This window comes from Aquila chrysaetos, chromosome 10, assembly GCF_900496995.4.
Source record: "Aquila chrysaetos chrysaetos chromosome 10, bAquChr1.4, whole genome shotgun sequence".
NCBI classification, from domain to species: domain Eukaryota; kingdom Metazoa; phylum Chordata; class Aves; order Accipitriformes; family Accipitridae; genus Aquila; species Aquila chrysaetos.
Genome location: NC_044013.1, coordinates 32,069,160 through 32,094,079, shown reverse-complemented (window position 1 = coordinate 32,094,079; position 24,920 = coordinate 32,069,160). Strand labels below are relative to the sequence as shown.

Here is a 24,920-nt window from a genome sequence, read left to right as displayed (position 1 = left end):
TTAACCCTGTCTTATGACCAGAGGGGTCAATCCATCATGCCGCATGCTTGTATTTAATTTCCACGTGCTTATTCTCTTGCTATAAACCTGTGTTTCTCATCCCGATCTTTATTTATTCTGCAATATGTTCACTGTGCCACAAATGCAGAAGCACAGAGGTGACAGCACTGACAGTTGTTTCTGTTTGCATATCAGGTCCTTAATTTTCTCTATGGCCAAACGAAAATCAAGTGTTCTATCGTAGAGTGTCATGTAAAAATAAAGATGGTGTTCTTCCTTACCCTGCTATCATCAGGGAAATAATTGATAGGCCGCTATTTAAAGCCACAGGCTTAATTTGACTGAATTTGATAATTTACCTATAATTTTCTACATATTAAGAGTTCGTTAAATTTAAGCCATGGAGCTCAGAGTTTCCCAGTGTTTCCTGCTGAGATGCTGGCTCCCACCAGTCACCCCCAACTGAAACGCAGAGGTACAGACAGGCAGCACAAGTGGGAAATTGTGCGTGTTTTGGACAAGACTGAAATCTCAAAATGGAAAATTAGATATTTGAATTTGGTATGTTAAATTAGGAATGGCAAGTTTGGGAGAGGGACAAATAACGCCTTTCTGGGCAGGTAAAGGACCACCCTAAATTTGCTAATTGTATTGCCGTGTCTCCTAAAGCAGTGGGATTGTGTTGTTGAAGGTGAGCAACTCCGTGATTGAAGTTCATTAAAAACAACAGCAGTTTAATGGAAACTGGACACCCCAGCAGTTCTTAAAGTATATTCTCAGCCTTCTTGCGCTCAGTGGTATGACTGCTAATTATTTTTTTAATTTCTTTTTTCTACATATTTTATAACTTGCACTTTAGTATAAAATTGGAAGCAAAATCCAATTGTGTAGGAAAATTTAATTTCCTTGAATTGAAGAAGCAATCTACTTGAGTCTTTTTAATCATTAGATGATAACTGTGCACTAAAGGAAGGAAGACCATTAAAGTAACTTAATAGACTAGGATAAACGTTTTCCCCTGTATCTTCTTCATCTTTATTTAGAGATTCATGCTGAGGATATTTCATAAAAGCTGCTCTTCTTGACCTTTCGTCACTTACTGTAGAGAGGAAGCAACCAGAATAATGGCAAGGAACTAACGCTGTGGATTTCTGGATACAAAACCAATAATTCCACTGAACATCTCTGTTCATCCTTTCCTGCCAAATTCTGCTTTTCCTTTCTCATTAAAGAAAGAATAGCTTTTGGGACAAATAAAAATGCATTTAGCTGAGCTGTGTGATTTTTAAAAACAAACTGTGTTAATGCTTTTAATTAAGGGGCAGAGGAACAAGAGGCTTTATCAGCTCTTTGTCTGCAGGCCATTATTTCATTGTGGATGGGCTATCTATTATTGTAAACGTCCACCTTTTTGAAGGATTTACTATAAAATCAAATGGTGTTTTTATTTAAATTGTTGAGTGCCGCTTGATTCCTCATTTATTTAATATGGAGGCATTGTTACAAAGAAGAATGTAGCACTTAATTTGTATTGCTTGAGGGACCCCAGATCCGCTCAGGAGCACTGCTTTGCATGCTTCACTGTATTGTGTGTTGAAAACAGAATGTAAAGCAAAATGAAGAAGAAGAAAATTTGAAGGTGAAGTTACAAAATCCCAAGCAGGCTGTTTCCAAGAGCATTTTGGAAAGGATTGGTGACTCTGTGGTCTATAAATTGAAGTAATGTTGCAAAATAATGATGAAAATGCTTTCTTGGGCTACAGCTCCTGTGCATGGCTGTTGAGCAGCTTCCAGTTCAGAAAACCTTGTTTATCTGGTGGTGAGTTCCCAGTGATCCACATATTGGGTCAGAAATGCAGTTTCATTTGTCTGAAACATTCACCTGGATTTTTTTCTGGGTTTAACTCTTCTCTGAGTGCCTTTAACAGACCTAACAGGTTTTAACTGGGGAGGTCAAAGGTTCCTGTGCTCCCCCACACCTATTCCCAGTGGAGGAGATGAACTGGGTTGTTCATGCTCCATGTAAAACCAGAGCAACTTACCCTTCTATTTAATTCCAGGAGTTAATCTAGGATAATGGAGCTATTAGATTTGGCATCTGTAACATGGTTATCATTTCAGAAAGAATTGTTTCTGCTAATGGCAGTTAACTTGCTACAAATAAAGCAATAGAATTGAAATCTTGAGTACTAGAGTGGCAGCAAACCATGAAACATTATACTGCTTATTGGAAGGAAGGCCGAGCTTGCTGTCGGGGAAGAAATCTATTGAAAAAACCCTGATGGATTCCAATTGTAACTAATTTAATATGGCAGCAGCATTCAGCTGTTCTACCAGTCTATTAAAAGTGTTAAAATGTCTATAAATAATAATACTTAAGTGGCTAGAACTCTTAATCCAAGGAGCTCAAGGGTTTCTCAAAGATTAATTTGGCCGGCTGCTGGCAGAGCCAAGCTGCAGGTCCCTTGGGGCTTATTGAGCCCTGTGGCTGCCCGGGGTGCATTGGGGACCCCAGATGCTCCTCTGGCAGATATGGACATTTTGTGTGGTGTGGATGGGGAGGTTGAGTGTGGGCCTGTTCCTTGCTATCTGTAAGCTGTGTCTGGGTATATTCAAGGGTGCTTTCCTCCTCTGTGAGACATAACTGCTTAGTTCAGCCTTGAACGTGCTCCACAGCATGGACAAGCTGTGAAATGTGCTTTGAGCCAGGACTTTGGGGCTGCCGTTAAAACACATGACCCCGTTGCCCTGTTTCTACCTCAAGACCAGGTTCACTCTGGAGAAGGTGCATTTCTAAGTGGTGTGAGATTTCCAGGTATATGGGCTACCATTGGTATTAGACCCTGCAAGTCTTCCCCAGGCAGCACAAGGCAAGTGTCCCCTAGGTCCAGGCAAGGAGCTGCAGAGGTGATCACCATACCATTCTGCATGGTGGAGCTTTCCCCTACTTGAAGCTTTGAGCTCAGGGTGGGTGGAGGGGTTCTGTAGCTCCCCATAAGAGCAGACTCTGGCAGTACCTTGGGACAGCTGAGTGGTAAAATTCATTGTCTCCTCCATGCTGATCCCTCTAAGTGGATCCATGTTTTTTTTCTTTGCAGCATGGATTCAAATGAAAGCAAGCTAAAGGGGAGAATGGTTTTTACAGTTCTATTTCAGTACAGAAAATATCCCAGGGGGTAAACTTTCCACATACCATAACTGCAACAGATTAGTGTATCCCCAAGCAGCAAGAGCATAATGATACGGTTTTGTTCAGTGCCGTGCTCTGTGGCAAAGTGTAATTTTATGGAGAAGGTCACAAGTGTTTAACCACTCAAAAAATACCCCCAAATGTGATCTCAGCTTGCGCGAATCAGAGCAGCATCCTCATCTTAGGGAAGCTGTATAATGAGGGAGGGACAGTGCATGTGTGCATGGCAGCCAGGGTCGTTAGTAAACACAATCATGTATTATGTTCTTAAAATTGCATAGTTTTTATAAATTAACCCCTGACACCGAGTTTTTCCTCAATCTTTCTGCTATTCTGTTGATGTCAGTATTGTTAGTACTACTCTCATTTTTCTCTATTATTTTCTCTGACTGGACACTGTGCTTGGCTGCTCTTGCAGAGGTAGAGCCGAGCAGCACTGTTAGCTGGAGGGCACGAGGTTTTGCAGGAGGAACATGACAACTTGATCTCTAACCCAGAGCCCTGTCAGTATTGGTGGAACTGGGCAAATGCCACAGCAGTTGTTTCTGCAAACAGTTGTCTTGAGTTTTTAAAGGATTTGCTTCTGCAAATTTGCAGTTTATCTTTTTGTCGCTGGTTGGTGATGACTCCCTTGTAATACAAAGAACCCAATCGGAAACCCTGTTTCACAGGATACCTTAAAAACTAGTGTCTGTCCTGAAGTCTACTCTGTTACTAGACATGCTTGAAGAAAGTAAGAGAAAGGAAATGCCATTATTACATTTCCTTCACTTATAGGGAATGGAAACCCAAAGAAGTTATGGCCTTGCCCATAGACACACCAAGGTGTTTGTGACAGAGCCAAGACCGGAAAGTTTTTCAGTAATTTAATCCTGCGACAACTTTGTACAGTCTCTACAGTCTACAGCAGTCTCTGCACAGTGAAATGAACTTGAATTGTGGACAATTTCATCGCAGAGGTAAAAGAATGTCTTCAAAGGCACAGAGCTCACTCATTGCCACAAAATCTCTGGGATAACCGGTGGCAGGAAGCATCTGAAGCCAACAGGAGCTTTGCAGAAATTAGCACTCAGTCCATTAAAAATTGGAACATGTCAATAATCGTGCATTTCTGTTGGTTTTGTCTTCATACAGGACGCCGGCGATGATCGGTTGCTCATTTGTTGTGCACAGAAAATTCTTTGGAGAGATTGGGCTTCTTGATCCTGGGATGGATGTGTACGGAGGGGAGAACATAGAGCTCGGCATCAAGGTTTGTGACACATTTGCAAGAAAAATTGCACCTAAGAGTATTGAAGGAACCTAAAGCAACACTTTAACAAGTTAGCATAAACAGTTATTAGAATGCTTCAGGGGAACTGAGCATTGATGTGTTTCATAGCATTTAAATTTAAGTCTAAGGGGGGAAGATGACTTGCTTTTAGGGTGAGTGTAGCTTTTTTCCTTGGATTCTTCTCTGTCTTACCTGATGCAAAAAGCTACTGAGATGAGGTGGTATGCCAACTTAAAGAGGCCCTGGTGACATTGTCACACCATTGCTATAAGTTGTAGGTATCTTAAACACCAGGAAAAATATAGTGCTGTTTTTGTCACGTAAACAGTCTTAGAGGGGCTGGTGGGACTCTTGTGAGTATCTCAAGAAGACACAGAGCCTGAAAATATTTGACAGGCATTTAGCATCTGCAAATAAAATATGTTCACAAACAGACAAAACCTGCTTTTAAAAGTGAAACACTCTTAGTCATGTTTTTAGAGCTGCCTCAGTGCATCTCTGCAGACTTTCATTGTTACAGAATCCACTGTGACATCACTTGATTACTATGTACAATATTAGATGTTGCTTAGTGATTCAAGTGTTTACATACAATGAAGTGATTCATAAGCAATGAATTCAATGTTCAGAAGCAACTTGGGATGGCAAAGTCTATGGTGATTCTTCTAGGCATGTTTTGGAGTACAGCACTTGTATGTTAACAAGCTGATATGGAGAGGCTTGAGACTTATAACTGGAAAATTGAATTGACTGTGCTGTTGTAAAAATGAAAAATCATTGTTCAGTTCATAGATTTACCAGAGGATATTTGCTTTGCTGGCAAGTCAGAAGAAACTTAAGAAATCTATTGTTGTTGGCTATGGGGAGCAATAATCTCACTTAAACAAGAGAATAGAAATTAAAGGTTTTAAATATGCCACATAGCTGTTCTCCATATGAAGTAATTATTGCAAATCATCATGGAGCTCACTTCTTGGGTCTAGAGAGATCCTGCTCTAAACCAATCTTCTCTTGTGGCTATCCTTGTTTGTTTGTTTGTGGGATTTTTTTAATAATATCATTGTGGAACTAGTCTTCTCACAATTAGTAATTCAACCCATCTGCTAGGTTTTGGGGGGATTTCATGGCTTCTTAACTGGAAAAACATGATGGATGTCTCAGGGACAAGTATTGGGCATATGTATGTCCTCTTCTTTTTCACATGCTGAACTTTTTAGAAAGGCTATCTAATAAGTATACTTTTGGAATAAAATAATCCCTCTCTTCCCCAAGTGACTTTCCCAAGCTTGCATTTCTAACCCATATGTTTCCCCGTTGTTTGCACACTCATATGCTGTGTGTTCTGGTCAAGGTTTTAAAAATATTGGTGGTTTTGAGAGCCAAAATACTTAGGAAATCTACTTTGTAAGACTATGTCAAAACTAGATTTTCAAAGATTCTTGAGCTCCAAAAATCTGTCTCTGTGCAAGTGTCTTATTTAGCAGCAAAGAGCTCATGGCACATCAGTCCTATTTAATGTACATTGGCTGTTGTGTATGCAGGTCAGGTAGCTGAGAGGACACGGGGAGCAGTCCTGGAGATGGTGTGTTATAAATAGTTTATCTAAGGCTAGTCATTGGATGTGTAAGGAAACAGAGAGTTGTTATGGATTCAAGCAGATGTCAGGTCTCAGATGGATATATCTGTTTCTAATAGTCCTGATGTACAAGGGTTGCCAGCCCTTCCTCACATGCTTGCAATCTGCCATGGCTGGGGTCTGTAGCAGCCATATCACATTGCCAGTAATGTAGGACTCTTTGTTAATAAAATCGGATCAACTCGAACAGAAAATTATTAGGCTTTTTGTGGGTGTTTTGCTGCTTTGCCTGATAAGTGGCTGGCTGTAGTTGGAAAAGTGATTGGGTGGTTCCTTGTTTGTTTCAGTGATTCTTGGATGAAAATAAGTACAGAAAGTACTTCTTTTCCTTTTGATGCTGGTGCAAATTCCATCGTCTTCCTGAGAATCCTGTGGCATTTTTTAAACTTTATATTCTTGTATTACCAAAAATGCTCAAAGAACAAAAATGAGATAATAAACTCATTGGGGCTTCGAGAAGGACATGGAAAAATTACAGTGTTCCAGGCAAAAGCACAAGCTATGTTGTGGTAAAATTAAATGCAAGTAATCTGAATAACAAAATGAAATAAGTAATTGAGAGGGTTGGGCCATCCTAACCTAGATGGGCCAAGGCTATATATTGTACAAGAGTCTTGTTTTATTAATATGCTTCAAATACTCTAAAATTAGCTGTACTGTACCTATGTGTGGTGAAATACACAGGCCATATGTTTCTTTCAGTTGCTGAATTCAGTTTAGCTAAATGAGAAAGTTCCTGCCTGAGCCACTTAAAAGAACTGTTACTCACATTCACAGAAGTGGCTCTGGTCTCGCTGCTCTCCTGTACGTGCTGGGAAGCATCCCCGGATTGCTCAGATAATAATAATAAAGCCATTACGCGTGTTGCTGCCCCAGGCAAATTTCTGTTCTGCTTGCAGGGTAGCTTTGGCCCTGACAAGGGGAACATGCTGTTCTCTATATTATTGTATTTTCTTTTATCACGCTGGAGTGTCTCTGGAAGGTTGTGCTTATTCACTCCTCTTGTCCCTGATGTCCACTACTTCACTTCCCGAGGCAGAATTGAGTCTAATTCCCCTTTTCTTGGCAGAGAGTGGAGAAGTGTTTGCTAAGCAAGGCAGTTTAGGCTAATATTTCAACTGAGAGGTTTTCACCATGCTTTTTTTTCTCCTCCCCTGCCCAAAGTGTGCCTTGCAATCAAATTATAATAGCGCTAGGTCTTTCTTACTGTGTTGACAGCCAGAAGGACCAAACATTGATCTGTTCCTGCATTAAAAACTGCGCCCAGCAGACTGTTTATGGAAATCTCATCCTCGCGACTGGCTGGTGACCAGGCGACACCGGTGAAGCTGCTGGAGCCGGGGCGTGTAGAGACATCTCGTACCTGGTCTTGGTCTTGCTGTAGGAATAGGGAGAGCAAGTCTCACTCCAAGCTCCCACTGCCCGTCCAGGGGAGTGTGCAGGTGCTGTGGACCACAGCCTGGCCTGTTCCCCAGGCCCAGCTCCTGGTGTTGGTCCCAGAAAGAATAACTTGCTCTCGCTGAACAAGCTTTGAGCCAACTCTTTTAACCCTTTGCTGTAGTGAGCAAGTTTCTGCTCTGATTTTATAAACCTGGTGTCCAATTTCCACAGCTTGAAACTGTTGACATTGCTCTGGGTCGCCACCAGCTCCACACATGAATTTTGGCATAGAGGCTTCTCTGACCCTCTCTGCTCCTTCCGTTGAAAATTTTTAAAATATTTAAAATATTTTAAAACTGTTTGTGGACCTGGCTTTTAGTGACTGTGTGACTAAGTGGGAAGACCGCTTTTGCTGCGTCTCGCTTTTTCTCTGCAGGGAAGGTTTCAGGGTTTTTCATGGTTAGTCACAGACGTTCACTAAAGATGCTCCATAAAATTGTGCGTGTCTATTTGAATAAAGATGCAAAAGTCTATTGCATGACTGTTGCCATGATTTCAAAGTCTGGGATGGGTTACAAGGTTGTTTTCAGAGTATTTTGTGCTTCTGTCATGCGTTGCTAATTAAACTTACTTGAGTTGTCTTTTAGAGATTAATTTAATCAATAAGGATATTATTACTACTTTGATGGTATCATTTGTACAAATTGTCACTTGAAGAAAGCAATTAACTGAGAATGCTTATTAGCTGATCCATCCCACACCTTATTTGTGTAGTAAGAATCGATTATTGAATTCATTAAGAAAAGCACAATTCAGGGATCCCTTTGAGGTTTAATGACTGACTCAAGCTACTTTTTACTGTGAATGTTAAATTGTCTCAAGTTTGGGTTGGATCTTTTTAAACTCTTCCCAGAGGAAAAGCACAGCATGGCCTCTTAATATCCCAATTTTTTTTCCCCAAATTTGTCATCTAGATTCGACAGACCAGATTTCTGGTGCTGCCAAGCCAGCAGTTGCATGCATGGAGCAGGCAGAGTTGCATCCATGTGCATAGCTGTAAGGGCTGGGAATATGGAGCTTTGAAAATCAAATGGGTACAATGAGAGCACTGAGCATATTGTTGCTAGTGGTGATTTCTTTAATAATCAGACTCTCATCCTGCAGCTGCTTAGGCACAAAAGTAACCTCATTGCACTGGCAGTGACATTGATCCTCTCCCAGAGGGTATCATGCCTGTGTACCCTTCAGTCTTTCAGAAACCCTTAAAATAGATTAAATAGCATTTTAATGGTACAAATCTCTTGTGTGCATTTCATCCATGAAGGAGCCCATTTTGTTTATATGAGTACGATTATTCATATGCTGAAATGTTGAGAGGGTCAGGCAAAAAAAAAGGAAAGCCATCAAATAGGTATATTTAAATTCTACAAGGGAGATAGACTATTTCTGCATTCAGGAAATCAAATCCTTCTCTTCCTGCATGCATTTTTCCATAAAATTATGGCTATATCTTTTTGTTAAGACGAAAAAAGTGAAGGCATTTAGAGCAAGCAGTTCTTTTGGCATCTGTGGCTTTGTTGGGTCTGAGGTGAAGGACAGGCAGCCTGTATCCAGCCCTATGGGAGGCAGAAAATCCCCCCATGGGGTACTGGGTGGGAGGAGAGGAAGGATGTCAGGGCAAGGCTATGAGTCATGAGAAAGATGTTTTCATTTTTTTCCCCTATCTTTTTGTAGCAAAAATACACTAGCATAGGCTTGATTTCCCAGCCCAACTGGGAACACAGACTCTGATGTGGATATCCTGTGTCTTTATATGACATTGTGCATGTCTCTAAAATGGAGAGTGATAGGTGTGAGCGTAATGGGGAGCGCATAAATACCGTTGCTGGACGGATATTTGGCTAGGTTTCTACTTGCATGAACCTAATATCCAAATAGTTAGTGCCTGTCATCAAAATGTAAAAATATCCCTGGTTAGGGTGGAATTTATTTTTATAGTGTCAAGCAAACACACAGACATCTAATATCAGGTGTCACGTTTTGACTCTGTGATGTGTGCTACTGCTGTCATTCGAAATGTTGTTTTGCTGGGGCTTTTTGTTTGATCATCTTCAAATGTCTCTCTCTCAGTTCTTCTGATTAATACATTAAAGCCTGAGCGCAGGCAGAGATAGCTGACAGTAGGCAGTACCTGAAATCCCTTTTTAACCACCCTGTCCATCAGTGCCTGGGCGTGAATTCCAGCATTCCTCCAGTGACTGTCACGTCTGCTGGCTTCACCAGCCTCTGTGCAATGCGCGCACTGAGGCTTGCAGGATGTGGTGTGTGGCGAGATCCAGGAGATCTATGATGATGCGTTGTTACATTTTTTTATCACTTTGAAAATTAGGAAGCTGAAAAGCATGTAATTTATTCATAAGGCTTTATTAGGCTTGTGAGGGTTCACTGAGACACAGTAGTTAGGGCTGAATCAAGTTTCTCATGATGTGCAGGGGTTTTTTCCCCCATCTGCACCTCGCTTTGCTGAGACTGAATTAGTCATGAAATTACACATGCGGCAGCAAAGGGCTTTTTTGGGAGGTGTGGGAACAAATGTGCCCAAACTTCTGAGGGAAGGACTTTGAGGAGCACAGATAGGGTTTGCTGCGTGATGCCTCCCAAGCTTTATTTTGTGGTTGGTTGCAGGGAGGTGTTGGTGCATCTGGTTGCAAAGAAGGACAGAACGCGCCTTTGACTGGGTGAAGGCTTTGGCGTAGAATTACCAGATACCAGTTGGTTATCTGGGGAGTACATACTGTTCAAACATCCACTCTTCTGACATTTCTGAGAATTTATACTGAGGAACTGCAATCTTCACAACATTGGTCAGATGCAGATGATGCAGAAGTCAGTGCCAGTGGTGGGAGGTGCTCGAGTGGGGCTGTTGGCAGGAGGGGAAGGGGGTGAAACTCTGGGCTCATCTATCAGGGAAAGAAATTCTGGAGTTAGAGCAAGAACCAGTTTGAAAAGTTGGGGGCTAAACTGTGGTAAAAGCAACGGGAGAACCACTAAAGCCTGGGGAAGTTTTATTTAACAGACAGAGGAGTTACGGTGGGCCCAGCCTGATCTGCAGGACAAAGCTGCGTGGGGATGGATCACATCTCCCTCCTCTATCTTCAGGCACAAAAAGCCTCCCTGTAGCCTGGAGCAGCCATAGCAACAGTTGGTTTGATGCAGGCTATCACAGACCTGCCTATGGCTTACCAAGACCCTAGAGACTCCAGCAGTTTAGGAAACATTTTAAAAGAAAACTAAAAATAAACAAAACCACCACCCCCACACAACCCAAACCTGCCAACAATATAAACTCAAGACCAGCTTTTAAAAAGTATGTTATCAGTCAGGCACCAAAATCCACTTAGAAATTGGGGCTTACGGCTCTTTCCAAATAAAAATCAAGTTAACTTGGAAGAAATTAAGAGGCAGAGTAGGACTGACCTTGGAAAAGGTCTTAGAAATATAGCTTTAGAAATAGTGATGCACCGGTAATACATTACCTTTGTGTACAGCCACAGTCTGTTTATTTGTACTGGTATCCCTGTTAGAGAAGTTGATTTTGCTCTTCAAAGTGATTGTTGTGTGGTTGGAAGAAATATTTCCACCACTGAACAATATCCAGTCACTGCCTGCATTTATTTTAAGAGCAGGAATCAGTGCGAGTATGAATTCAGATCCTATGTTTGGCATTTTAGTTGTCAGCTCAGTATTTACTGTAGGTGCTTGAAGATGCTTTATAAGAAGCTCTGGTGTAGTTTTCCAAACCGGTAAAATGCTTTTCATCACAACCACCTCCATGGAAATGGAGCCGTATTTTGATTATTTCTAAACAGGCTATAACCTCTGCGCTGGGAGCCGGAGAGCAGCTCTGTTCTTACTGCTGCAGTGCTTGGGCGGTTTATAACTATCCCTCCTCAGGAAAGGAAATTGCAGGCAGGCAGCCGCAGAGCTCCTGTCTCTCTTTCCTCATGATAGAAAATGATTTGTCATCCCTGCCCGTTATCTGCTGACAGATGGGGACAGGTAGGGGGGGAAGGGACCACAATTTTCACCCCAGTTGATTCTAGTGTTTTTACTGACAAGTTGATTTTTATGCCGGCAAGACCCTGATTGTCTTTGCTGGGAAACATGATAACTCTTCCCGTGCAATAGGCCATGTGTTGCAGTTGAGATTCACTGGTGGATGAAGAAATCCATTTTAGGATGCAGCCATGCCTTATCTTCAGTTGAAACTCTGGCAGGTGTCAGCTTTTTACTGATTTTTTCACAGGCTTGGTGCCTCTGGCAAGCGGTGGTTAGGGATCTGCCAGACATTGGTTTAACACGCTGGACCATAGTTGGAGTCCACCCTGGTCACCCTGGGCTGGGGGCTGGGGCGCAGGAAGCCAGATGGTGGAGAGCAGCCACAGTGTCTCCATAGCTAAAGGGGCTGTGGAGAGCAGGGGCAAGTGGCCATGCAGGTTTGTAGAGACTTAGCAAATTTTGGTTTATTTATGCTTTTCACCAATGGATTTCAGAAAATGGAGCCTAAATCCTGAGGGATGTTCTGCAGCGCTCATCTTTGGTCTAACTCTGCTTCTCCTACTGAACAATGCCGTTCCCATATTGCTCTTTCCACTGAATGTTGTGGAAATTTGAATTTGAATTTCCACTGCTATAGCATTTGGACCACACTGACATTGTCCGGTGAGGTTGCTCAAGGGCCTCCTCAAGCACTGGTGCTCATACCCCTGCCCATGTCCCGGCTGTGGACATCAGACACCTCCAGTATCCCCAAGAGAGATTGATTTTTTTTTTTTTTTTTTTTTTTCCCCTCCTATCACACACTGTGTTTCTTGGGCATGACACCCATTCCACAAGCCCTTTAACTTCTCCCGGGCTTCCAGCTCTCCATTCTCTGTGGAGAATGGTGTGGCAAAGGAGGCACCCTGAGTGTCTGCATTTTCACCTTTTCCTGCATGTTGCTCAGGCGTGCATCCGTTCCTGGCCATGTTCCCTCAATATTTTATGTGGAACCCCACTAGGTGTGGGGTTGGGGCAGGGGTTCAGGGTGCCTCACCATCCACGTTTTGTATTCTGGCTGTTGGGATAAAACATGGCAGATATGTAGCACTTGCTGCCAGTGCATGGTCTGCTCTGACATTTGCGCCATTCTGGGCTCTGGTGAAGATGTTTGCCAAGACAGATTTCGATTGTCTGGCAGTCCTGGCTCTGACGCTCAGGCAATGGTTTGTCTTCCCCTCCAACCCCAGAGATACCTGTAGTGCCACCCTATGCATCTCATCCAGCCAGCCCTTGCTGTTCTGGGGATGACTCAAGAGACTTTCCTGTAACAGGAGATATTTCTTGGCTGGCTGGGCAGGGGTGTCACGCCACACCAAAATATGGGATCCAGCTTGCATCTTTGGGGTACATCAGCAGGCATTTTAAGAACTGTGTGGGCCAGAGGTTTGTTGTGCTGACATTCACCATAGGCTGGTGTGTCAGGGAGGTGAAGGAGTTGGCGTGGGTGATGCCAGCACAGCCATGCTGTGGCTCTCACCCTCCATGTTCTTGCAGGGAAATAAATTACTTACGTCCTCTTAAACAGCAGTGATGGGCATGAGCAGCCGAAGGATTCCCATATCATTTCAACTGACATAGTCCTCTCTGTACTGCAAGGCACATTGATTGCTTATTAGCCCTCTGGGCTCTGCTGAGTGGAAGCAGCCCTGGGACATCCCTCCCTGTCCCCCGTTGTCTGGGCCGTGGTCACATTTCCAGCACTGAGCGCTTGTTAATGTGGGGGTGATGCATGAGCCAGAGCGGTCCCAGCTCTCTGAGTGCCTGGCAGCTGCAATTCAGGCAGGAATTGCTGAGATGTAGCAAAGTTAGGCCCCCTGAAAGCTGGTTTAATAGCATCACTCCCTGGAGGACAACTGTCCTTTAAAGTATTTCTGGGTGTCTGAAACAATAACTCTTTGAAATCTGCTTTCTCCTTTCACTCTTCACTATACAAGGTGAGCAGCAGCACATTTACTCTGTGTATGTGTCTACAACGTCTGGGATATAAATTACCCTATAAAACAAAAAACAGGCTTGTGTCTTCCTAAAAACCAACTCCAAGCCAAACTGAACTTTGTCTTCTTACAAAGAGCACGCTTGGGAAATGCCAAGAGAAAATTTGACGTGAAATTACGCCCCAATAAATGAGGCTCATAATAAGATGAGGAATAGGGTTTTTTCATCCCATTATATTCAGAAAGCTTTCAGAAAGCTCCCTGTTCATCATGACTGCAAAGGCAAGGTTAATTTTTTGTCTTTTCATCTGTCCTTTCTTATGAGAAGACTAACTTGTGATGCATTTATTGGGGCTGTGGGCATCAGATCTCTTCCCTACCTCATGCAGAGCCACTAAGTTGATTTTATCACTCTTGCTGGCCTCCGGTGACTCAGGCAGGGCAGCAGCCTCAGACCTGGGAGTGGTCCTGTATCGTAATCACTGAGCGTTGGGTTTTTTCAAGGATAAGACTCTCTCTTCATTGACTACAGATTTCTCCTAGGCTTGAGGATTGTTCCTGGTGAAAATGTAATCAATGCTGTTACCCTCCGGTGATTTTCAACCAAAAACCTTGTAGTTAGAAATTCCCAACCAGCTTTTAGTGTGTTCAGTGTCTCTGTAAGGCTTTGCAGTCATCCCCTCTCAAGGACTTTCAGGTCAAACCTGTTCATTTTTACAAATGAAAACACCATTTTCCAAGAGCCCCTGCTGTAATCACAGCCTCAGCTCTGAGAACTGTTCAAGCCATATTTCTTCTTCATCTGAACTCCTCACCGATAGGAACACAGTTAAAAGGCATCTGACAGCCTGATGGTGATGGCAAGAAACAGAGACTGACTGCATTTCCCTGCATGTCCTTCCTGGCTCTGCCGAGTCAGCAGAAAATCATAGTAACAATAAAAATATACCAAATATTGTCCCAGGCCTGTAGCAAGGCCAGCTTCACTCCCAAATTAAGGCAGGCCTTTCTACCCTGCCTCCTGCACATGCCCTTCAAGCATCCCAGTTTTGCTGGAGGACCCTGCATCTCCTCCTGGACTCTTTGGACATCTGAATCCTTTTGAGACCGGTTTCCTACTCTTTGGAATTGCTTTATAGCAGTTCCTTTTATTTCAGCATATGGCCAGGTTTGATGGATTGTGCCATGTTAGAGTCACCCGTTCCTCCAAGAAATTCAGTCCAGTGTGTTTGTATGCCAGTCACCTGGCTCCTGACCTTTTGCTTTTCGATGTTACTGGGCATGATTCACTGTTATGCTGTCACAAGCTCCAGCATGCAGTGAGTACATAGCAGATGTAAAACACTTAATAAGGATATTAGGACTTGGTACACAACCATTCCTGGCTCTGAAGCTTTGCAGAAGGCACTGGAAGATCTCTGCCTCTAGCAGATTGTGTGGTATCCAGCCCATGGCTTACTTTGATCTAAATAAATCCTTTGTACTTGAGCTCACTTTGCTTGGTTTACCATATTCAGGTAGCTTTTGTATACGTGAAGCTTGATTGGGGTAGGAATTGCATCATCTCGTGTTTAGAATACGTGTTGGCATCTTTGGACCCTACCAGGAGTAATGGCAGTGATAAGTAGTATCGCCTTCTTCAGTCTTCTCTAATTAGTTGGCTCACTTCTTTCACAGCTTTTTCAGTACCAGCAGACTTGAGTGACTGCTTCAGTGTGACAAGGAGGAGAAAATTCCCAGCAAAATTCAGTGGGAACTAATCATTTATATCTTTCAGCCATCCTGGAAAATCTCTTTCCTTTTGTGACTAGCAAGAGCCTGGTGCTGAATGTGTGTCCCTTGATGTGATATCACTTGAGACTTGCCCTGTGCATCATTGAGAATAACAGTGGAAATAACTAGACATGATTTATGTTTCCAAGTGCATTTATCCTTCAGTCTAGTGTGTCCTTGTGATACTCGATGGAGACTGCAGAGGTGGTGCTCTGTGAGACTCATTTTGAACAGCATTCACAGTCGGAGCTCCTTGTAACGTGAGTACTATCACAGCAGCGAACTTTCTGGCTTCCCTGTGGTGCATTTAGTTTTCGTAACGGGACTCTTGCCTCATAGATGATCTTATCGTGATGCACTGCTGTCGTAATGCCTAAAAGGTAGTTAACCCCAGTAACACAGTTTTCATTCATCTCCTTGACTTCAGGGTTTGCTCAGGAGTCCTGTGGCAAGGTAAAATATTGGAGCTTGACCTCTACACCATGAGCTGCCTCCTCGGCAGCTCCTCATGCTGGTATTAAGCTGCCAGCCAAATCCCTTCCTCAAATTCTGTAAGAGTTCAGGTGGTTGACCAAAACTTCCTTGGCTTTGCCTAAAAACTCAGCCACTAAGGTATTAGATACCATGGAACTAAATTGTATATTAGGGTTTTTTTCTGCACTCAGGATTTTAGCAATATTTTCAGCATGCTGTCTCTCCCTGAACTGGTTAGAAGCAGCTAGTACAGGAAGCTGGTGAGGCAGATCAGAGAATAAAATGAAATTCCACCTTTGACTACCCAGGATGTGATCCAGGAGAACACTTAACTTTCAACCACCTGGGCAGTCCTCTTAATTTCTGTGGCGCTACTGTGCCTGCTTAAATGTAAGTGCTTCTTAAGTGCGTTTCTGGATTGAGGCCTCTAGAGCTGAACTTGAACCATAAGGGTTAATATTTTCAAAACAAAATTTTTCACTCGAAGAAGGTGTTGTTTCTCATCCTTTCCCTCCTTGCCCCCTCCAAACAGTTCTTCCATTTTATGAGCTAATTAACTCATCTAGCTTTAAAATACAAGTGCATCCTTCTTGGATTTTGTCCTGTGTCACCACCTTCTAGAGAGTTATTATGTCTTATTTGCACAAAAAATACTGGGAGAATACACCAGGAAGTAAGCTAACCTGTTCATTGAATAAATTTATACCTAAAGTGTCAATAACAAACCCATTATTTCGTATTCATCTAGAGACACAAAATATGTATTAATTAACCAAAGTACTGCTAGTGGGCATATGCAAATGAAGTGGCATCAATCAAGCCATGATCACCCTTTTTTTTTGCATTTTTACTTTATTAAGAAATACTGCTTTGTGCTGACTGCACTTCCTTGATATCAGATCTGTGCCTTGAAGCTCAGTGCTAGGACCGAAAAGAGAATCAGAATTTCCTAGCACTGCAGAAACTGCTGCAAATAATGCAGCTTATAACGAAGAATTCATATGTAATCCCATAGAGGAGATAACTGTCTAGATCTGCCTCAGGCACAAAGAACTCAAGTTTATTTTTGTAGAAGGTACTTCATTCTGTCAAAGCCACAGAGTTAAACTGAGAGAGACAATTAGATATAAATTCACATTTGGACTAAATATATCTAACTTAATATGTAAAATAGGAGTTTTAAGTCTATAGCTCTGCTTTTCCAAGACACAAGGTGATAACAACACCCAAAGTAATAGATAAAGGATTTTCCATGTTGGCCTGCAAAGTGCTCACTTCAGGCGGAAGATGGTCCTCGGTGTTGTCACCCTGCCCCACGCCCTGGGGTGCCAGCCGCCAGGACTCAAGGTGGAACAGCACTTCCCAAGTGCCTCTCTCCTGGGTAGAGGCACTGAGAATACTCCTTGATACGCCAGCTCTTAAATGCTTCAAGTCTTGGCCCAACGTTTTGCACGTCCACGTCCTGCAGGACTCCCACACCATAGGAGGTGGGTACCTCTCTCCAGGAGAAGGTAGGGTAATAATTAGTCTCACTGCTGACCCGTTCAGCTCAGCTTCCAGTATCTCTTTTATCTTATTTGTTGCTTTGGCATCATTCGAGTATTGATTGTGCTAAGGGCATATCAGTGTTTTTATAATTGCTTCTGAGGATGCATTTTGTTTGCTTTCCAAATAACGGATCTAAACTGGATATTAAATGATGAGCCGGGACTGTGGGGAGGTGCTGTAACTTTAATGTTTAAGAAGAGCTAGCATTAACAAGAGCTAGCTGGCAAAGACATTGTGAGTGGTAATAAAACTCCTTACTGTATGGTCTTTTCCATCCAGAGATGTCGAGCCACCCACCAAAGACAGGCAACTGTTCATATTCTCCTTTTGCTTATGGGGTCCTGTAGCACAGATGTGCCTGTGTTAACCCCACGCACTCTGTGTGCCCCTTTGCCTGCCTGTTTTGTCGCTGGAGCTCTGGATGGAGAGAATTGGTCCAAATCCCCACCTTGAAACATCCCTCTGTGATTTTCCTTGGGTCACCTGTGCTGGCAGGACACATCCCACTCTTCCCAGTCCCCTCCAAGCAGTGGTGAACTCCAGGAGAGTAAATCTAAAACCACACCTGAGGCTCAGCTGTTGCCCCTCTGCTTGGTCTGATTTGGTTGGCTTTGCAGCTGTAGAGCTACAAACAAATGCAAGGAAAGTTTGCATCCAGATGTAAAATGTTTCCTCTCTCCTTACTGGGGTTTTAGGTTTAAAACCATATAAATGTACAGAATTACATCTGTTTTCTATTCAAAATTTTAACTTTGGCCATTTGTACTTGAAACTCAGTGTGGGTCTGCAAAACTCTCATGTTCCTTGTTGGATTTTTCCAGGATCAGGAGCCTGGGCTTTGGCTGTGAACATTAAAAAAAAACATTCCTATAGCTTTGGTTTCTGCTCAGCCAGCTCCAGATCCTGTAACATCTCCCTGTCCTGGTGAACTTGGATTTTGGCAAGCTTCGCTTTCTCCTTATCTGTGCTTGCTCCAATGGCATCTCCAGTGGGTGCTCAGAGGTGGTGAGTCACAGGAGATGACAGGTGCTGCCTGCCCCAGGCATTCCTCTCTTGCCTGCTTTAATGGCCAGCACAGATGTCTCCATTCAACACAATTTGAAAAACCCAGGGCTGGAAAAAAAATGGTTTTCTGATCTTCCAGCCAGCTCTTGCACTGAGCTATCCTGACAGCCCCCAAACCCTTCTGTTCCCACCAAGGACTCCTTGCAGCCCTACCCAAAGCCACAAGCAAGGGACAGTGTGTGGCTGTGGGACCTGGAAACCAGCAGATTTTGCCAGAGCACCCAAAAGGGTGACCAGCCACATTGTCCATCCCAACCCCCTTCACAGCTCTTGCTACCTACATTATCAAAGGGTTGCAACCACATTTCTAGTCCAAGCTCAATACAGCCACCAAGTCCCCAGTATTCTGCTGCCCAGACAGGGAGGAACTGCTGCCCAGCATTGGAGCTGTGGATGTGCCATGGTGATAGGTCACCGGCTCTGCTTGCTGCCCAGCCTTGCTCCTCGCCTGCCCATTCATCCCACAGCATCCTGTCAGAGCAGTGGCATTGCTTCCCCACTGCTTTACTTTGATAACAAGCAAGTATAGTCTCTCTTACTGACTTGATCTGCTTTACTTGGACTTGACCTCTTGGCCAAGGGTTTGCTGAACACCCATGTCTCCTTGCAGGTTCCCTTGCAATGGCATCTGCATGTGTTTCTAAGGCCATGGAGCAAAAGCTTCAAAATATAGAAGGCTTAAAAATTAATAAGAAAACAAACCTGTTTGATCACTGCCTTGGAGGTCTCAGTTACTCAGATTTGTACGAGCTGCAGGAACAGCATACAGACCTTTCTAAGCAGGGCATCTTAATAGTAATTTTTGCTGACAGTCAGAAATCAGCCAAGTGAACCATTTTAAAAGCCTTTCAAAACTGTTCATTTACATCATCTGCTGCTTTTGTCAAATACACAAAAGAGTGTCTTGTCACGTCTTTTGTCTCTTTTTTACAAGAGTTATGTTGTCTGTTTAGATTATATTACAGTAGTGAACAGTTGTTCAGGGATTATCATTTGTATGATACAAGGAGAACATTCAAGAACAGTAACAAGATGGTTACCTCAGCTGAAACTGCCATTAAATATATATTTTTTTTTCCTAATGCATAAGCCTAACAGTAGCTGAAGCTGCATCCAGTGTTGACTGTGGTCCCTAGTGCAAGGAGCTCATGGAGGAAGATTTCTGGTGAGCAAAGTGTGCTTTTTGGTTTGCCCAAGTGAGGTGAGGGACCAGAGCGGGGTTTGGGTTTAGCATATTTTGAAGTCTCTTTGTGGAGCACGTTTTGCTGTTCTGGTGTGTGGTTGGTTTAATGATGTGGAGATGTATCCCTGTGATGACTGGCGGGGACAGGAGCCACATGCCCTGGAGGAAGGTAAGGAGTGTCTTGCTGTGAACTGTGTGGGCAAGACCCCACTCGCTTGAGAGGGAAGTGCTTCTGACAAAAATGTGTATCGATGGGGCAGAAGATGGAGCGGGTGTGCTCATCTCATTTGTGTCTTCCATGCCTCCAAAAGCTGCTGTTCTTGGTAGAGACTTACACTTCAGGGCAGGGAAGTTGGCTGTGTATTCTGCTTCATTTTCAGCTGGAAAGTGCCTCTTGTTTCTAAAATCTCTGTTGTCGTCTTTAAAAACATTTGCAATAACCGTATTTTTGTTTTTTGTGAGGGACACTTAGACACAGAATCACTCCTCTCCTCCCCTCTTCCCAGCGCCTTTCTGGACACTAAAATTGAGAACTATCTACCCCAAAACTGAGCACGCCAGGGAAGCATGTGCCTGGGCTGCTTTGATTTCATTTGGTCTGAGGGAGCACCTCGTTCATGGTGTAGCAGTCTGTGTGTTTAATGGATTTGCTTGGCTCTTTCTGTGACATGTATAAAGGGAAAAATGTGTTTATTGGTATCGAATTTAGAAGACCTGTAATGTTTAAAAGGGAGGTATGTTCAGTGCTTTTGAAAATGTGATATGAAATGGGAAATTGTCAGTTTTGCTATCTTTGCAGAAGTTCTCTCAGCTTTACTGACCAGGCTTCTGTGATGCCGTTATAATCCAAGTCCTAAAAAACTGAATGCATAATAAAATGCCTGTAGCATGTCATCATTTTCAGTTATATTACTGTAACTGGTATATATATATATCTAAAGGCAATCATCGCTGAAGAGGACGGAGGAAAATACAGAGAGTGCTTTAAATTTCTTTAGACATTGAAACATCTGAGGGAGGAACTGTAATGGTAATATACAATAAACCTCTTTTTTTATCCTCTCATAAAATTGTATCTCTCTTCCTTTTTCTCCTAAAGTTGATTGGACTTCCAGTATGCAGGTTTCAGAAATAAATCGATGATTAACTAAACAACAGGTATTCATAAAACTCCTTGTTTTATAGCAACATTTGAAGTAGTGCACAGTACGTGCTCTTCAAGCAGATATACACACCTTAGGTACATTATTTGAACTGTAGATAAATGAATAGTTATATCTGGTAGAGCTTGTGTTCAGTTGGTGCTTGTCCTGCCGGTGTAAATTCATGTAGGTTTATGGAGGGAAAAGAGCAATTTTTTTTATAGCTGCAGGAGACCTGGCCTAAGGCTGAAGATCTCTGGGCATTGCACTGAGGGAATGATACTCTTCTGCTGAATTTTTCTGGCTTAAGAGTACATCTCAAGAAGTGCAAATGACATGTTTTTCCTGGATTTCCATATTTCAATTCCAGTTAAGAGTAAGTCCTGGGGCATTTTGGGACTGGCTGTTTTCATTACTGGAAAGCATCACTGTAAAGGAAAAAGGAGAACTTTATTCTAAATGAGCAGCTTGTAGTAGATTATTCTCATTGAAAGCATTTAACTCTTGACAAATGTGTATCATGTAAATAGAATAGACTGTAAAGAATATCTGATCATGTCGACTGAAGAGCATGAAAAGGCCATTGTACAAATGCTCTTGATAATCACCTGGAAGGGTCTGTGGCTCTCGGGAGTAAACAGACGTGCAGGTTTCTCTGTTAGCATTGCTTCAGAGGCGTTTGGTACTTTAGAAGTATTGTTATGGTTGATCCACATTTCATGTAGGGTCATACAAGCCTCACTGATTTCTCTGCCAATGTCCGTCCTTTGCTTTATGAAACTCTGTCCTCTGCATGGGGAGCTGGGGATTTGTGTTACAGCAGCTCATCCTGGGCAGCTTCTGAAAACATCTTCTCTGTGTCAGCATGTTGTGGTTTAACCCCAGCTGGCAACTAAGGACCACACAGCTGCTCATTCATTCCCCCTGCCCCAGTGGGATGGGGGAGAGAATCGGAAGGGTAAAAATGAGAAAACTCGTGGCTTGAGATAAAGACAGTTTAATAGGTAAAGCAAAAGCCGCGTGCAAGCAAAGCAAAACAAGGCATTCATTCAGCACTTCCCATGGGCAAGCAGGTGTTCAGCCATCTCCAGGAAAGCAGGGCTCCATCATGCCTAGTGGTGACTTGGGAAGACAAATGCCATCACTCCAGATGTTGCCCCTTTCTCCTCCTTCCCCCAGCTTTATATGCTGAGCATCGTGTCATATGGTCTGGAATATCCCTTTGGTCATTTGGGGTCAGCTGTCCCGGCTGTGTCCCCTCCCAGCTTCTTGTGCCCCCCCAGCCTCCTTGCTGGTGGGGTGGGGTGAGGAGCAGAAAAGGCCTTGGCTCTGTGTAAGCACTGCTCAGCAGTAACGAAAACATCCCTGTGCTATCAACACTGTTTTCAGCACAAATCCAAAACATAGCCCCATACGAGGTACTATGAAGAAAATTAACTCTATCCCAGCCAAAACCAGCACGCAGCAGCAATGAAAACACAGGGATTTTTCAGGAAAGATGCTGAGAATAAAAGCAAAGATATTGCTATGGCTGCCCACACCCTTACTACTCTGTGTAGCTCTGGGACCTCAGTCTCAAAAATGATTTTGAGTTGGAAATGGTTCAGAGGAGGGCAGTGGCGGTAATGGAGGGTATGACAGCACTCCTGCATGGGGACGTGCTCAGCAGAGAGTGCATCTGGAGCCTGGATAGAGGAGAAGCATGTGGGAAAGCTGCAAAATCAGAAGTGACACAGGGCAAGCAAATGGAGAGTTGCTTTTTCTTGGGCCCTTCCACTGGGACATGTACCGAAGGGAGCACAGAGGCATTTGAAAACACCAGAGAATGCTTCTTCACAGCATTTGTGGACACCTGGATGCTGCTAAAAGTTCACTTGTTCAACAAGTTCCTGGATGAAATGTCCACTGAGGGCTATTAAATTTAGAGAGACTGCCCCTGGCTCTCAGTGTCACCCACATTTCTGCCCAAGGCTGGGAGTGAGCTCTGGGGCAGCAGCACTACATGGTTCTCCTTTTCACCAAGCACTGGCTGTTGGCCACATCCAGCTTCACTTCTCTTCTCAAAAACCTAGGCCTGAATTTGGCTGAAGGCAAAGAGAGGACTCCTGAATGTTATCTCTGCTCAGTTTATTAGTGTCTTTTCCACCCCGCCTATTTCCATCTCATTTTACTGTGCCTGCAAAAGTGGTGCCACCTCAGACACACCTGGTTGCGGCTGTGCGATGCTGCCATTCATGCTGCTGCAGCTCTGGGCTTCTTAGTTGAAGAGTCTCCTCTTGCATCTCTCTCTGAAAAATCCTGGAGGGAGATACATGTCCTTTATAACGAGAAGAAAGAGTTGGGCACTTGCAGTGATTCATCCTGCTTAACTTCTGCAGTGGGAGTTTGGATAAGTGCCTTAGGCTGGATGCCTACTTTTGGAATCGCTGAGAAGAGATGCATCTTATAGTCCTTATTTCACCTCTGTGTGGCCTCACTTCACAACTTGTGTGTGTTTATAGGAAAACTCTGGGAAAGCCATAAAGCACAGAAGATGCACACAAGTTTACAGCAAGTGATTTCCAAGTTGTTTCTGTGCCCTGCTGCTAGCTAAATCATAATATGTAGGGAAGCGCTCAGCAGCAGGAAGGATTTCTTCTGACAGCAAATCAGCTCAAAATCTCCTTGCAGGAGAGGTTAAGCACAGCAGACCCAGATCTGTCAAAACTACACTCATTTCATCATCAAGGCAGACAGTGTCCTCTCTTCTGCTGTTAGGAGTGTGGTATTTGTTAACCCTTTCCCCCTTCCTTACCCAGTCCGTCTCCTTTCATGCCTGACTTCATCCTCCTCATCGCTGCTGTACTTGCCAGCCCATCTGAGCCAGTTAAAAGTCACCGTTGGCAGATATTACAGATTTTTCTATTTGATTTTTTTTCCTGCTGTTGCTCCTCATTTGACCTTTCCTTGTATATCACTAGTAGAGATGCTCGAAGATTATACCTGTTTCCTTTTGCATGGATACTGCATTTGGCACTCCTGTTCTGCAGTGAGGGCTGATGTGTCAGCACTTTCCTTTTAAACCACTTTAGGGAGGTTTAGATGGGCCATAAAAATGTGTGCTAATCTGAAAGTTGATGTACAGGTAGCAGGGACATGCATGCTGGCATTGATGAGTTGTGGAGATGCAGCAGGCAGAGTAGACATCTCAGATGCATTTTCTGGCACTGCCGTTATTGCCAAAATATGTTTTTTCACATGAACAGTAGGTTAGAAAGGAGATGAACAGAATCAATGCATCAGTGGAGCTTAGGTGAAAAAAAATGACTGCAGGAGACATTTATACTCTCAAGAAGAGCAGCTTTGAGAAATTGTCCTCACCTTAGAAAAGATGTTTCTCTTCTAAGAGTGATTGAAATGTTGCTTTAAAAAAAGAAAAAGGAAAAATATTGAGGACACTTGAAGTGTAGTGAAACAGCTGATATCTAGCAGTCCTGGGGCTGGGTCAAGGGAAAGACAGGTCTCAGCGGCCTTAACACCAGCAGTACATGAAAAGTCTGAAGCCAGCAAACATGACACCACGAGCCTGAACTATCATTGTGAAACAGTTCCTGCCTTCCAGCGAACATCGTGACAGTCAAGCCACTTATCTTAAATAGTTGCTAACACACTGTATAAGAGCCAGACACTTCACACCTAAAAATTAAATGATTGCTGCTTCTTCCTTGTTTATCATCTCAAATAGAAGTTTAACTTTCTAATGCTCATCCAGTGCTGTAACTGATACATCACCTGTTTTGGGTAACCAGCTCTGGCCCTAATCTGGCAGTGAGGTTTTGGGGATTGCCCCGTATAGGGACGACCTTCCTGTAGAATTCTCATTCCCAGACTGTTGTTATCTACTTTTCTATATCAGTTTCTTTGAAAGGCAATGCTATTTAAAGACAACAAATATTCCTCTTGAGCATGTACAAATATAAAACACATTTCACGATGTCTTGCCTTGCGGTTCCTGCACATTGCATAAGGATTGCTGTTTAAATTATGGTGATGTCCTGGAAGTGGCACGATCATATCTTAAAAAAGTGAGCTAACTTATTTTCCCATAAACATGTGCAGGGCAGCAGTTAATACCTAAAGTTACTAGAAAAATGCCCATTTTTCTGCTCACATGCTTTTTGAGCTGATCCACAACAAATTCCCTGTAGGCAGAAAATGGCAACTCCTTGGTGTTAGCTAAGG

General features: G+C 43.2%; 1 protein-coding gene across 2 annotated transcripts in view; it reads left to right on the top strand.

Moving 5' to 3' along the window:
* Positions 1-24,920, top strand: part of GALNT17 (polypeptide N-acetylgalactosaminyltransferase 17) — a 219,343-nt gene that overhangs the window by 136,506 nt on the left and 57,917 nt on the right. For both annotated transcript variants that reach the window (XM_030028668.1, XM_030028670.1), the window contains one exon: positions 4,325-4,442. In XM_030028668.1, coding sequence (XP_029884528.1) covers positions 4,325-4,442 — 118 coding nt within the window. The remainder of the gene's footprint in view (positions 1-4,324; positions 4,443-24,920) is intronic.